At 42.2% G+C, this 15,260-nt stretch overlaps 2 protein-coding genes across 2 annotated transcripts; both read right to left on the bottom strand.

Moving 5' to 3' along the window:
- Positions 1–319: 319 nt before the first annotated feature.
- Positions 320–6,247, bottom strand: mapk12a (mitogen-activated protein kinase 12a). Its single transcript, XM_041938272.1, has 13 exons — positions 6,036–6,247; positions 5,839–5,965; positions 4,309–4,438; positions 4,040–4,098; positions 3,802–3,913; positions 3,672–3,701; positions 3,464–3,511; positions 3,142–3,256; positions 2,404–2,475; positions 2,146–2,225; positions 1,847–1,925; positions 1,586–1,759; positions 320–1,424 (listed from the first exon to the last, which is right to left on the bottom strand). Exons 1-13 carry the CDS (start codon positions 6,064–6,066, stop codon positions 1,357–1,359), a joined length of 1,125 nt encoding a protein of 374 aa, XP_041794206.1. The 5' UTR covers positions 6,067–6,247; the 3' UTR covers positions 320–1,356.
- Positions 6,248–6,653: 406 nt separating this feature from the next.
- On the bottom strand, positions 6,654–14,907 carry selenoo1 (selenoprotein O1). The gene is made up of 9 exons (XM_041939811.1): positions 13,920–14,907; positions 13,398–13,601; positions 13,118–13,295; positions 11,409–11,539; positions 10,938–11,215; positions 9,600–9,765; positions 8,594–8,779; positions 8,280–8,436; positions 6,654–8,025 (listed from the first exon to the last, which is right to left on the bottom strand). The coding sequence occupies exons 1-9, from the start codon at positions 14,471–14,473 to the stop codon at positions 7,789–7,791; spliced, it is 2,091 nt and encodes a 696-aa protein (XP_041795745.1). The 5' UTR covers positions 14,474–14,907; the 3' UTR covers positions 6,654–7,788.
- Between the last annotated feature and the right edge of the window lie 353 nt (positions 14,908–15,260).

Genomic DNA, 15,260 nt, shown 5'->3' with positions numbered 1-15,260 from the left:
ACTTTTTTGAAGACCATTTTTTAACTAGTACTTATCTAAGTGATGATTTCACAGCTGTATTCTTAAAAAACGCAAATAATCTGCATGAAACTGCTTCAGAATAATTTTAATTAATACACCCCTTTTTGTTTTTTGTTGCATTAGCTTCATTTCATCTTGTTTTCTTTGTATAGCCTACATGTGAAAATACTAAAAAAAAAAAAAACTATTGAACTTTTAAGATGTACTACTACGAATTTCATTCAATGTAGTGTATGTGGTGAGACAAAATATATGGTTTAGCACTAAACAGGTATGGTTAGAAAAAATAAAAAAGGAAGAAAATGAGAATCTTTATTAATAAAAAATGCCTCGTGTACATTTACAAATCAACATGGATCATGTGTTTTATGCAATTTTCTGTTTAAAAATCAACATAATCAGATGTGAGAGACATCAGTTTTTGGTATGACATTAAAATGTAATTGCTGAGCTGAGATGGATTTTGTATGACTAGCAGCTTCGCAGTATTTTTGTTGTGTAGTTATTATAAGGCCAGTGGGAGGAATAACAAGGTAAAATCAGACATATAGACTACACACACGCACACATACGCACACGAAAAAAAAAATTCCAATCAAATGTCATTTAGAGACATGTATTATTATTTTGCATGCTCTTGTGTTTCCACCCTTTGAGCTGCTGGAACTGTAAATTTCTCTTTGGAGATTAATAAAGTATCTATCTATCTATCTAGTCAACGCAGGGGAAGCTATGTCCCAAAACAATATATTACAAAAAAATTACTGCCAATCTAAGTAATTTTCTATATCTTAAACTAGGTTTTCTTTGCAGCATGATGAAATGTTCCGTTACCTTTAAATTATGCTTATACCACTGAGACAAATGACACTCAAATTATGCATCTTTACGTAAAATATGTCTACTACCATTTCTTGATTTGTACTTGACACCAACTGTTAGGTAGTGATGTATTTGGTAAAGAACTCAGAGAACGTATGTACCACTCGGACAAGTAGCTCAAATAATACAAACTCATAACCCAGAACTCGTTGATGACTTAGTTACTCATTAAAGAATATTACAATTGGATGCACAGCAACTGAACTAGCATACTCAGCACTCAGGACACGCTGAGAAGGTCTGATCCTACAGTCAGAATCGAAGCTACCAGACGAACATGATGCTGAAAGATAAAGACAAATCCACAGCTGGAATGACCAAAAGACAAGCTTGTACTTGCACACCTCTGGTATTCATTAAGCCATGTGATCAAAGAGTTTTTCCACTTGAGATAGAAAAGGAGACATGTTAGTTTGTTCTGGTCCCCAGGCTGCACAGCCAACTCTTCCTGTCTCAGAGTGAGGTTTCCTTGGATTCTGGCACAACTGGTTGGAAGGTCAAGATCTCAGTGAAGGTGTGACCTAAAGAAGAAGCACAGCAGGACACTGATCACTGAATCAGCTCATATTATCTCCTTTCCCCTTCGCTCTGTGTCCTTCACTGATGTTTCATTCTTTCTCTTTTTTTTTTTTTTTTGCTTCCTTGCACAATATTAAGCATAACTACTCCTCTTCATCCTTACGTTTCCACTGGCCCAGGGGTAGGTCTGTGTTGTCTAGCGAGTGGTCGTATGGCTGCGCTTCCGTTTCCTCCTCTGGTTCTCTGAACTCGGTGAAGAACGGCAGTTTGAGGGCCTCTGCAGCGGTGACCCTGCTCTCTGGATCCAGCAATAACATGCACTCCAGTACAGACACAGCTGAGGAGGGAGTGGAAAAAGAAATCAAATCACAGTTTCACCGCCAAACTGACATTAGATAAAATTAAAAGGCTGAGTGCATTGCACCTTGTGGATTATTTGTGGAAAGCATCTTCCGAAGGTCTTTCTTTTCCATTTTCGGAAGACTTTTGATGTAGCTTTTGGCCTAGGAGAAGAATTTAACACGTGGCACAAATCATTCTAACAGAATTCTGTGTTTGTGTGTGAGGTGGTGTCTAAGTTTACATGTATATGAAGATTTACACAGTGATTTAGCCAAATTGTGCTTCCAATTCCTTAAACTGAGGGTTTGAGGGCACAATTGGGCACTACAACAAAATCAGGAATCTTTAAGTTCTTGTATGTGATGCATGTTCTAAACTTACGTCTTCAGATTCTAGTTTTGATATAAATTCCTGCGTTGGTGTTCCTGTGGTCTTCATGATCTCGCTTAGCTGGTCTAGGTCTGAGCACCAGGCATCAAGGGTCAAATGTGATAAGTCACATACATAGGCCACTTCTTTCAAGTAATTCAAGGGGAAAAATGGTACACTGACCAGGCAAAAACCTATATTCCTCTGTCTTTTAGCTCTGTTCAAGTCTGTAAGATGGAGTAGAAAAGGGCAAATGAGGTAGAAGGATACGGTCTGTGCCTTTAAAAAGAGGTTTTCCTTGCAGCATCTCTGCCATGATGCAGCCCACAGACCAAATGTCCACTGAGGAAGAAGCAGAAAACAAAACATTTCAGACTTTCTGTTACCTTCTTAAGGAATTTACAATCACAGGACAGTGTAGTTCAGTGATCGGTGGCAAAAGATGCATGCATTCCCTCACCATCACCTGCAATATATGGTAAACTGTTAGGAGATCACTGCCCAGTGGTTTCCTTATTAGTATCATCTGACTAACTTGAACAATGATGTTTTTAAATACCACATTCTACCACTTGGACACCAAACCCAGCTCAACATTGTTTAAAAATATATTTCTTGGCCCATTTTATACATGAAGTGGACTTTTCTGTCTCGATTAACCGTTCACAAATCTGCAGTTGCAGAGGAATGAACCATCATCTCTACTGACTGTAGCCTCCTTAGACCAGAACGTGTTGCAACCACAAGGAAATCTTTAGAAAAAGAACCAAATCAGCAGGACTCTGCCTGTTCACTGGAGGTTGTACAGTTCATTCTGGGAAATATAGTAAATCACTTGCTGAAGCAGAAGACCTGAGCTGAGGGCAAGTGAGGACACTAAAACAACTAATTCATGCTACATCATAAAATAACATGAGGATTCAGTGCTAATGTGAACACTGAACATGACACTGATGAATGATTACAGAGTGAGAATGGCTTTTTTTCCATTAATTAGCTCTTCATTACCAGTCTGAGTGTAGTGCATCCAGCTCAGGATGACCTCTGGGGCTCTGTACCAGCGAGTCACCACGTACCCCGTCATCTCACTGTCTGCCTGCCGCGCTAAACCAAAGTCCAGGATCTGACACAACATGAAATGAAATGAAATGAAACACCATATGGTAACAGGTCTGACTTTAGGAACTTGCTTAAAATTGCCAATGATAATCCGGGCAATGCATTTATAATTGTACAGTTATAGATAGATATAGAACTCCATGAATTAAATATCTTGAAATAAAGACACATAGTGGGCTTGTTTGGATTATCAGGGTGTATGTATTTGTACCTTGAGCTCACAGTCTTGGTTGATGGCAAGATTTCCTGGTTTGAGGTCCTGCAAACATTGACATAAAAAGACTAACTATGACAATTTGTGAAGTAAGTAGAAAAGTAAAATCCAGTTGTAATAGTGCAACAAAATGGGGAGGTTATCAGTTTATACAAGACACACCAACTCCATTTAGCATTAGAAATAGTAAATAAAATCAACTTACCCTGTGAATTATACCAGCAGAATGAATATACTGCAATAAAAGAATATTATAAGGAATTTATCAACACAATAATCAAAGAGTGAAGTAAGAAATTGTCTACAGTGTATATAATCAAATCAGATTCCTCCACCTTCAGCCCTTTGAGCATCTGATAAACCAAATATTGAATCTTTTCTTCTGACAGCCTCTGCAGCTTCATCAGCTTCCCCAGATCTGTTCCCATGAATGGCATCACCAGATAACTTGAGGAAGAAGGAACGTTATGAGTAGGATACTTTCCAAATGGATATGACATTGAAAAAGACGGTGCACAGCTTAAAAATGGGTTAACAGTGCCCTTAAGTGGCAGAAGCATAATCTGCACTTACAAGTCATGGAATATGTCCAGAGAGATGTCAGCAGTAAACACATCTAATAGGCCAATCACCTGCAAACAGAAAAATACAATATATTACACAGCAAAGATAATCTTTTGTCATTTAGTTTATTTTTAACAAAGAAATGCTGCATGTTCTTCTCTAATTTTTGTCTGTGGACATGAAAGACTAGTTGTCAAAACTAGATCTGGTGACTATTGTAAAACTGGCTTGATGTAAAAAGAAAACCTCAACTGTGTACTGATCATGCTGTGTCTCACATTGTCGTGTTTCATGTGTTTGAGAAGTCTCAGCTCCCTGTAAGCCCGCTTGGCAAAGAGTTCCGATTGGAAAGGTCTGTACAGCTTCTTGATGGCCACTTTGCTGCCTGTTCTGGAGTCCACTGCTGAGCTGAGGGCGAGAATGTACAAGAGTGTGTGATATAATACCTGCCCAAAGACCATCAACTGATCTTTAACATGACCAGCAGGTGAAGAGAATAAATTAATCCAGTAACCTACTGAAGGTTTATAAATTTCACTTTTATCTTCTGATCAGGAATGTTCACTATAAGCGCACACACACACACACACACACACACACACACACACACACACACACACACACACGGTCTGATTCCAAAGATCTGCAACTTCATGCCCAACAGTCATCAGAAAGTGCCCTACCATTGACATCTCTCTGATTTGGCATATCCCAAATGTGGAGTTGTCGGGGAACCGTACTAGGACCTATAGTCTTCCTAGCACTGGTCAACAGTTTCCTCCAGGTTGGAACAAACCACTGGAAATATGTGGATGATCTGAGTTTGGCCCGTATGTGATAAGATGTGGATGGCCCACCTATCCTGTACTCTACAACATACACTGAATGATCCTGACATCTGGGCTGAGGAGCACAAAATGGAAATTTAAAGTTTTATGTGCCCCCAGCATGAAACATGCACCACTCTCACGCACAGAGAGGGACTCAACTGTGTCTTGGCTTTTGCTTTGGCTTGTAAGTGACTGCTACCCCCACCCCCGGGTCGTCACAAGGAACTCAAACAAACTAAGCATGTCGATCTGAGAGATACAGTAGATCACAATAATCTATAGATTTCAGATTTGTGACATATTAGGTTTTAGCTTAGATAACTGTAAATTTAAATTTTTTTGGTCTGGTCTACTAAGTACTGACGGTTTGTAACAGCAAAATAATTCTGTGTTTTAATGACTATCGTCTTTAAGAACCTGTGATAATGCTGAAGGGTCAATAAACAACTGAAGGTCGCCTATTCCCTTCTCCTTCTGCAACGTCCGGCAGTGATCTGGTTTTATTTCCGTACATTTTTAGATATTCAGCTGTGATGAAGATGCATTGAGTCAGTCGGAGTCGTTTACAAGGCGCCTACAGTTTATCACTGGTAACAAAGGAGACGCATGCAGCGAGACGCACAGAGGTGCTGAGAAAGCTGCTTTTCGTTGTTGTAATTTAGAAAACTTGGGTGAACCCTTGCATTTCACCCCGAACCATCAGTGCGCTCCTCAAAATTCAATAATCTGAAAGATGACTCGAGATGACAGGACAATTGTGGTGAGGCGAAGGTGTCGTTCAGTGTTTCCATCATACAAGGAAGTGAAGCAGCATGTGGTCAGTGAGCGCAGGTACTTTTCTCTTTTGTTTGGCTCTGACACAACGCGGCTGTTTGTGTCACTGAATCTATCATGCCGCTTTCTTTGTTACCGCGCTCCACATAAACCAGCAGCATGATCGCTGTTTTAACTTCACACAGTTTCACAGAATTCACTTACCATACCGTCCCATACGCCCCCGTCCCCACCTGCCTCAGATCCCGGTAGCGCTCCGGTACTTCCCACGAGGTTTTGTTGACTTCTTGGCGGTAATAGCCGGGCCTGACTCGCTTAGACATCCTATTTACTAAGAAATCAAATAAGAAGTCAAAAAGAGTCTCCTCTGTGGCTGGGCTGTCTCTTTCGTTGCTACACACCCATTGTCCTAGATCCCACTCGGAGGCTCATTCTCGATCATTGCGCAGCTGTGTGTCAGCAGCTCAGGGCGCACCCTTAGGTCACCAAAAGCCACTCCCGGGACCTGCAGGAGGCCTACACTGCCAGGAAGGTGAAAATGAGACTGGAATGTGAATAATGGCCTACTGGGCTGACAACATGGCTTTGAATTGCGACGGTGGGTGCGCACATTTTGACAGAAACCTGACAGTCGTAAATATCTGGCCTGGGTAGATGGCCACACTCACTGTAGACTATGATCCTCCGTGCTGTGCCCCTTTGCGCAGAGTCTTGTAAGCAAATGTTTGAGACTTGCTGGGACTTGAACACAACTGATGCCCTGCGGTGACAAGACACATCTACATGCTTAAAGAAGTGCTAGACTGTTCCACGCGTTCAGAAAACAGAACAAGGAAACCATAGCATTACAGACATAGACATGATACTCGTATAAATAAGAACCGTTTGTAGATGTAGCTTTATCAGTACGGAGCAATCTGATCAACAGTTGAAATGTTATGCAACACATAAATGTGACGGTGGAGATCTTACAGATATGGCAGAGGTCTATGCATTTGGCACAAAATACAACACAAATCTACTGACTGCTCAGTTTATTAGGATGTATTAAGGTTATGACAGAAGAAGAGCTGAACCATACATTACATATTTATTACAAAAAAATAAAACTCTGAAACAGTAATTTTATCTTCATTTCTGCCATATTTTTTTGTGTGGAAACAAATCTGAATAATTTGCCAAACCACCGGATTGATCCTGGTTCCAACGGAGTAAGCTGGGATCAGAGCTCAACTGCCACAGTTCAAACTAATTCATGAATGGCAGTGTTTTATTTCCCTGCCTGATAGAATCACATTTGTGGCACAAATGAAACTTCCCCTGAGAAGTTTGCGTGGCCCTATTTAAAGCAGCCAAACGTAACATGCAGGTTCCACTTTTCCTTTGCTCGACTGTACACTCTGCTCTAGTTTTGTTTTGATGGTTACTGAACATATTAATTAAAATGGTAAATTATGTTTGTGGCTGTGTGTTTACAAAGTGGTGCCATGACAGTGGCAAAAGGCAACGTTTTCTATTCTAGGAGAATATATTGTGCATGTTAATTACTGTGGCTGATTGGATCAAGTTTCACTTTAAATACCCAACATACCCAGGATCACATATATCTCAGTTCTCTCTCTCACTCACTCAACCAGTTAAACACTCATACACTCACACACACACATAATTTGGTATATGTTGAGGTGACAGCCCACATTTTGTCAGAATCAGACAGGTCACTGCAGGACTTGTTGTCTTGAGTCGTCATTAATGGCTGGGCAAACACCAAGCAGGCAGGGAACGAGCTGAGGGGCTTCTCCTTCAAGTATTCTCCAAAATGTCTTAATTTTTCTGTCATCTTTCGAAGTGTGCAAGATAAATTCCACCTTAAAAAATGCTACCATGAAATTATGGGTGACTCACTGTAAAAAAGCTTGCACCAGACATAGCGAGATCATATCTGTTGCTCTTTGCGTTTGTGCAACCAAACTCAACTCACTCCCTGTCTGCTTTGATTCGCCTCAGCAACCTACGGGGTGTCGCGCCTCATGCTAACTTCCCTGACAGCCTGCCAGAGTAATAGAGAGTTGTACAATGAGGAAGAGGCATAAAAAGGTATGACCAATAAACTCTCATCACTTTAGGCAGGATAGCCAACAATCAAGGAAGTTATTACGAAGATCATGTGACACAGATTTCATTGGCCCAAGCTGGGGGCTTGCTGTCATAGGGAACCGGATTTCTGGCTGTAGATGTGGATGCAGATGTAGATGCCGCCTCTTGCTGTCGTTCCTCCCCTTCGTCCCTTACACCTTGCTCGGCGGCCTTGCCTCCGGCCGTCCATGCAGGGAGCTCCAGACCTGGCTGTGAGGAAAAAGGCTTCTCCAGAACCTTGAGGACCCGCTGGACCTGCAGCAAACAGAAGTGAGAGCAGGTTAACTTCCTGAAAGTGAAACACTCAAAAGGGAACAGAGCATAACCTTAGTACTTTCCAATCTTTATTCGCCGCTTGAGAATCATTTTTTCTGATAACATTTCAATTATTTTGCTGACTCAGATGCAGTGTAAACTAACAAGTGTGTGGTAAATCGACAGTCAACTGTACAACAGCGAAAGGTTTTCAAACAAAATGACAAGAGCATCGCAGTGGATCCAAGCCCGACCTCGGAGAAGTCTCCATTCTCAGCAGCCTCAATGGCATTCTGGGCAATGTAGTTCCTGAGTATCACACGAGGGTTGGCGGTGTCCATCACCCTCACCCTTTCCTTCTGCACGGCCTGCACATCGCTCTGACCTTCCAGCTCCCGAGCCAGACGCTTCCTGCAGTGGTGACACTCAGTCAGACAGTTACAGTGAGAGAGCTATGTCAGACTCAACACTCCATGCAGTTTTTTTCCCCAAAAAATCTTGTTTTACAGGCCAGCTATGTTGCTTTCTCATTTATTTCCTTCCTTTTTCCTATCCCCCTGTATCTCACCTGTAGCGTGCGATCCAGCAGCTCCACTCCTCAGCCTGTTTGGTCTTCAGTTCTTCCGGGCTGGTCTCCATCAGGTCTTTCAGTTTGCTGAGTCTGTCTAACTGCCTCGCAATTTTTGCACTGTCTGAGATCATCTGGAAGAGTGCTGGGTTGCTCTGAGCCATGGAGAGCAGCATTGCCAGCTCACTGTCAACATCGGACAGAAATCACAGCAGTTAGAATCTTTAGAGGAGGCAGACGGCCAGTGCTGCCACCACAGGCAATCCTAGTTTTAATATGAATATGTGAATATGAGACAATGAGATTTAGAAAGATAAGATTAGGAAATGAGATGTGTTGTTAATTGTGTTATTCCTGTTACTGCATGGGATTTAGTCAGTGATCACAATTTCCCCTCTATGGCTTGCAGACACAGTACTGCACACATGTGACATTTTCTATTTTTACTGTCGTCAAGGTAGCATAAGCCATTTCTTCGACAATGTTCCAGTGCATTTGGAGCAGTCAGGTTACAGGTAGTTAATTTGGTTGAGGATGAGTAGCATTTAAGACCTTAAAGCTGCGTTTATTAGCATTTTTGTATTAACAATAGATCTGTTGACAATTTGCTACGTGAGATCACTTGTCATGAAAATCCCACACAGTATTATAACCCAGTTCTGCAAATCCCTCAGCAAAATGGAGCTTTTAGTATCTTTCAGCTCTTTGTTTTGGTTTTACAACCTTCAAGTTATACTTATGTTATTCACTGCTCTCTCCAATCCCATTTCCTCTTTCCATTGGCATCAGGTAAGTTTTTTCAGCAAAAAAAGCTCAGGTAAACCCGCTGTATGCTGCCGACCCAGCGCCAAACAGCAGGCCAACGAAGTTAGTGACTAGCTGGTGAACATTGTGGAGCAGCACACTACACTGATTTTCATTTCATGGACATTTCATTTCTCTAATGGTATGAAATAGACACGACAGAGTGTGTTTGTACAGTATGCTGCATGCTCGGGTAGCTCACCGTGGATCCATTGTGGCTCTGTTGGCAGCCTTGAGCTCCTCTAAAGAGGCACACTGCTCCAACAGCAGGTCTGTGGCTTCCTTAACAATCTCCTCTTCTCCCTCAAGTTCTCCCTGAGGACAGGAAATCTTACTCAAGCTGCGGAAGGTGTTGGTGAAGTCGGCACCTGCGGAAAATATTATTAAGTGATTTATGGCTATTTTTCCACAGTTACTGCAGCAAAGCATATTTTTTTCTTCAATATAGTCGCTTGTATAATATGTACATATATAAAGTCAACTTTTATTTAGTATTTTGTTTGTTTTTTTGAATTTCTCTATCTCTGTTGCTATTTTTTTCCAACAGCTATTACATGCTGCTGTAATACCCAAATTTCCCTGGCTGAGGATTAGTCAAGTTTTATCTTATCTTATCTTAATGCTCTCTCATTAGACTAGGCCTGCCTTTCTTAAAACAGGGTTGGGACACAAAATCTGCCATAGACCCATTTTTATTGGGCCCATATTGAGTAAAATGCATAACAATGCTATGATGTGTGAATCCATTTTCGTCATTAAAATAGAAGAAGAGAGGGTACAGTAAGCATGTATTTTGTGCCAGGCTGGACTATCAGCTCAGATGCTGTGTGTGGGGCTGATGAATGCCCACCCCCTTTGTATGAACCTGGACCCGAAACCGTGCTCACATTCTTTGGCTATAGTAACGCTGAGCATGACTTCTGTGATTCCCTCACTTTTGATCATGTGCATGAGTCTGAAATAAAAATACAAGGAAGAGTGAATAAACATTGGCTTCAGGCCATTCAAAATGCAGAGAGGACTCATGTGTGGATGCGCTGGGTAATGACAGTTTAAAAGTGAACAGTTTAGACAGCATCTCCAAATGAAGCATTCCAAGCTTCGGGGCAATTCCACAGATTACATTATTACAATATGGATGAGGCAGCAAAGGGAATATATTCAACATTCATCGCTCATTTGATGGTGGAAGACTTGGTAACGTGTATGTTATGTTTGTATTAGTTAAGTGTGTATGTGTGTCAGTTTCTATGCTGGACAAATATCAGAAATTCTGTGTGTGTGTGTGTGTGTGTAACTAATGTGCTGGTGACACGTGAGTGTGGTGATATTTAATGAAAATATTATCATCTCATATACCTCTTAAATTCTTGGTTTGCTGTGTTGTTTATCAGTAGTTTATAATTTTAGATGTTGTGTTTTAGATTTCTTTAAGAGCTTGAGTCACAAAATTTTGGAAGACACTTTTGGGTCTCGGGCTGAAAAAAGTTTGGGAGCCCCTGACGAGGCACTACATAATGCTCTTCTACTCCCATTCTACCTGTGTTGTGCATGGTCTGCAGCAGCTCAGTGATCAGGATCTCGTCCTCAGGCTCATCTTTCTTCAAGAAGCCCAGCTTCTTCCTCATGTTCTCTAGGTAGAAGCTGTTGTACAGATCCAAGTACTCGTCCATGACAGCCTCAGCCCGGTCTGGTGGCAGCTCTGGAGCAAGAGCCTCTGCTAGCTTCACCAGGTTCCATCTGCAGACAGCTGGCTGGGCCTGGTAAGAGTATCGGCCAGAGCTGTCGGAGGCGTTGCAAATGAAATCTGGATCGAATCTGAGAGGGAGACGGAAAGTTGTTTTCTATAGTCTGATGAGTGATAGTGAGACTACATACCCACAACATGTGTATGATTATGATTCCAGTTTCTGCTGCAGGAAAATAAGAGGGCTCTTTTGTCTTGAATATTAAATAACCATACAGGACCAAGAGGATGAGTATTGGCTTTATCACACCAATTGGGTCTGACCTGTCCATAAACCCATATGGACCATAGTCCAGCGTGAGTCCCAGGATGCTCATGTTGTCTGTGTTCAGGACTCCATGGCAGAAACCAACACACTGCCACTGAGCCACGAGTCGAGCTGTACGCATCATCACCTACAGAAAGGGATAAGACAGAAATCCAGCATTAGAGTGTTGTACTGTATTTCCAAAAATGTCTGAATCTAAAACCCCTGGGTGGTATGGCTGGCTCAATTTCTTACTAATTAGAGGAGGAAAATACAAAATGTTTGTCTCCAGACTTGAATGTCTTGTTTATATCTTAATTTCATATTGATCAGAGGGCACAGTGACTCAGCACTGACCCACAGATAAGAGGATACTTAACAAGATAAGAGGATCCAAACGTTCTTGGCTTCAAACTGTAACGTCATGCCTCAAACTAGAGATCGACCGATTATCTGCCGAGCCGATTTCGGCCTCTCTCTCCTGCCACTTCTGGCTCAGGCATTGTTCCGCCCACGGCGCCATCTGATTGGTTAAGCCACAGTATGCGTGAGTGGCAGACTAAAACTGAAGCTGAAGCTGTCCTCACACACGGCGGAGAGGGAGCTCCCCGGAGCTTCTCCATACAAGACTCATAGAACCTCCACAAGAAGTTTTCTAATGTGGAGAAGCTACGGAGAGCAAACACATGAGTCAAAGGTAAACGCAGAAAACTCTCCTGAAATTGTAATAAACATCCCAGTGCTCTACAGTGTGCAGTAGAATAACATAAGAGCGGAGTAAACATTAGCAGCAGCTCTGCCAGCTCGTAGTACCTCCCGACATGTCTGTGAATCACTCGAAACAATGCTGTTGATAATATCAATGTAGAAACAGTCCATGATAGAAGAAGCCTGTGTGTGTGTGATTGTGAGAGAAAGAAATTCAATTCAGTCTTGTTTTGTTGCAGGGAAGTATGCTGAGATGAAGGCTGATTAGCTTTCAGCATAACATTAGCTCACCGTCCTGCTCTAAACACTCAATGGGAGAACGTCTGTTATGTAGAGAAAAGTGTGAGTTTGCATGAAAGACACATGAAAAACGTCACAACTCACAACTACTGATGTTGCTGTGAGTTTTCTGCTCCTATGATCTGAAAATGAAAGTGAGGATGAGATGCTATGGACTATTTAGTCTTTAACGGTTGGTCTGATCTCTTGCAACAAGGCTGCTGATAACATTGATATGGAAATAGTGACAGTAGTAAGACGTGTGTGTGTGTGTGTGAGAGAGAGTAAAATTCAGGAGTGATTTATCTGAAAGTCATTTCAGTTACTGTGACATTGACTTTATTCACTGTGTATAAACTTCAGGGAGCTGTTATATAAGTTTTTATTTAACTTTACAAGAGTTGCTGCTGAGCAGATGATGTACTTTTTGTTGTGTTTGAACTTAAAGAGAAGTCATTTCAGTTAAATTTAAATGTTACTTTATTTACTGTGGAAACATTTCAGGTAGCTATTTATTTAAGTTTTTATTCAACTTTATAAGAGATGCTTCTGACTCTAGGAACTCCATGCACTTCTGGAGCTATTTGTTTTCTATTTGTTTGGTTAAATAAACATGCACAAAGTTTTTGTATTATTTAACATTTTTACGCCAATCTTAACACTTTCACTGCAAATGAATATCGGTTATCGGCCTCCTTAACAACTAACAATCTGGCTGAGATGTGTCTCATGCTCTCACCTCTCTGAAGAAAGCCACGTTCCTCTCCACCTTATCTGGGTAATTCTGCTGGATCTCAGGGTAAAACATTTCAATTACATAATCCATCATCTGACCTCGGATCTCATCACATCCATAGCTGGGACCCTGACGGCCCGTGTGCTCATCAGCCTGCTTGAAGATCTCAAAAGATCCAAACCTGCTCAGAGAGTGCACAACTAAGACAAACAACTCTTGTGTATACATCTTGAGAAGCTTAAACATCCATAGTCGATAAAAGGGGGTGACAATGTGCACTCACCTGAGAAAGGTGGGAGCAATACGGAGGACCACAGAGCACCTCTCGTGGCGAGGGTGCCCGCTGTAGTACACATCCCGTATGACCTTGCTGTCAGAGGTGACAACAGAACCTGCTCTGGTGGTGGGAACACCAAGGAAGAACATCGCCTCACTGCACAAGAACTCTCTTATACTGGAGCGCAGGACCTTACGGCCATCACCTTGTCTAGGGAGGACAGAATAAAGATTGATCATACATTTTCTTGATCAAAGTTTTGTCGCACAACTTACATCTTAAGTGTGTCAAATCTTAGCAATTGCTCTGTCTCATCTGTCAGTCTTTTACAACATCTGCTCTTTCAAATGTTTTCATGTGTAGTTCTAAAAGGATCATCTTTTCCATGGTTTCAACACTCCAGTGTACACTGTAAAAGAGTTCATTTTGGTTTATATTGAGCATAAATTGATGAGTCCCACCTATCTTCACTAACCGCAATAAATGCAAAATAATCTTGCAAACGCTAGGCTAATGTTACTCTTGTACCTGGAATAAGGAGTCAGTCCAGCTCCTTTCACTTGGATCTCCCAACGGCCGCTCGGGTTGTCCCTCAGCAGTTCGGGATCTTGGCCTTGTGGCACCTTCACCTCCCCTAGGTAGAAGGCCGCCCCGTCGCCCAGCTGCCCGGCGAACTGGCCGAACTGGTGCCCGCAGTAGCAATGAGCAGCAGGCTCGGAACCAGGCATAACTTTGGATCCGCTGAGATACTCTGGCCCGAGCGGATCGGTCGAGACCTCCTCTCCATTGAGCCCCAGCAGCGCCAGGGCTTCATGTGACACAACCACGAACCGAGGCTTGATCAGAGGTTGCGGCGTCACACGTGAAAAACACGCTCCTTTCACCTGCCGCACCCGTGTGTCCTCGGACGTGTCCAGGGGGAGCTTTTTGAGGGCGAGGTTGACGAAGTCGAGTCGCTCCAGCGGAGAACGACTCATCGCCAGACCCATGTCGACCATCCCGACCGAACCGAGGAGTCTGACCGCGGAAACACCGGGGAGAAAGATGCGTGACGGTCTCAGCCGATGGCCTAAATAAGCCATTCAACCAGAGCCATCCGTTCGTGTAAATCCACTGGCTCAGTAATAATGAGCTAGCTAGTCATGCGTTCATAATCCCAAAGCTACAGCGGATGTTTGTGACACATACGGTGTTACATTATTATTTGTCCGACCGGAAACTAACAGTAAAAACGGAATTGAATCAAAAGGAGACACTGAGACCCTCCCACTGGCAGTGGATTTTTTTCGAGGTCATATTTGTTGTTTATTTGTGCAATAAAAAACGACGTTTATGAAATGTTTTAAAGACTCATATCAGGTATTTAAACTACGTCACAAACGACCAGCACGTTAGGTGTCGCCATCGTTGTGTTAAACTACGCTGGCGGTGGGAAGTGAAAGCGGCGTCAGGGGCCAAGTGCCTGTTCAAGGTTGATTGTCACGACGGATCAGCAGCCATAGAGACTTTGTTTCTCATTGTCATTCTATGAGTATTTCCGCCACGGAGATAACGATTTCTCCCGTTTAACTGAACAAAAAGGGAAGAAAAAATAGTCTTTCCTCATATTTACTTTCTGTGTATTGTTTGTTGTCACGACGGGTCAGTACATGTAAACATGTCCTAAGATGGTTGTTGAGCAAGCACGTTTTATTTTTCATTCTTCCGCAATTGTTTCTGCCATGGAGGTTTCAATTTCTCCCGTTTAGCGAAAAAAAAAACAAAAAACAAAAACACAATTTACTATTATAAACATTTATACCGATCTCTTACAATCATTACAAGTGTCCTTAGTTGTGTTATTCTTAAAAAGTGTAAACACGTCGGCTA

This window comes from Chelmon rostratus, chromosome 6 (genome assembly GCF_017976325.1).
Source record: "Chelmon rostratus isolate fCheRos1 chromosome 6, fCheRos1.pri, whole genome shotgun sequence".
NCBI lineage: Eukaryota > Metazoa > Chordata > Actinopteri > Chaetodontiformes > Chaetodontidae > Chelmon > Chelmon rostratus.
Note: the sequence above shows the minus strand (reverse complement) of the source record. Positions and strands in the feature narration are given on the sequence as shown.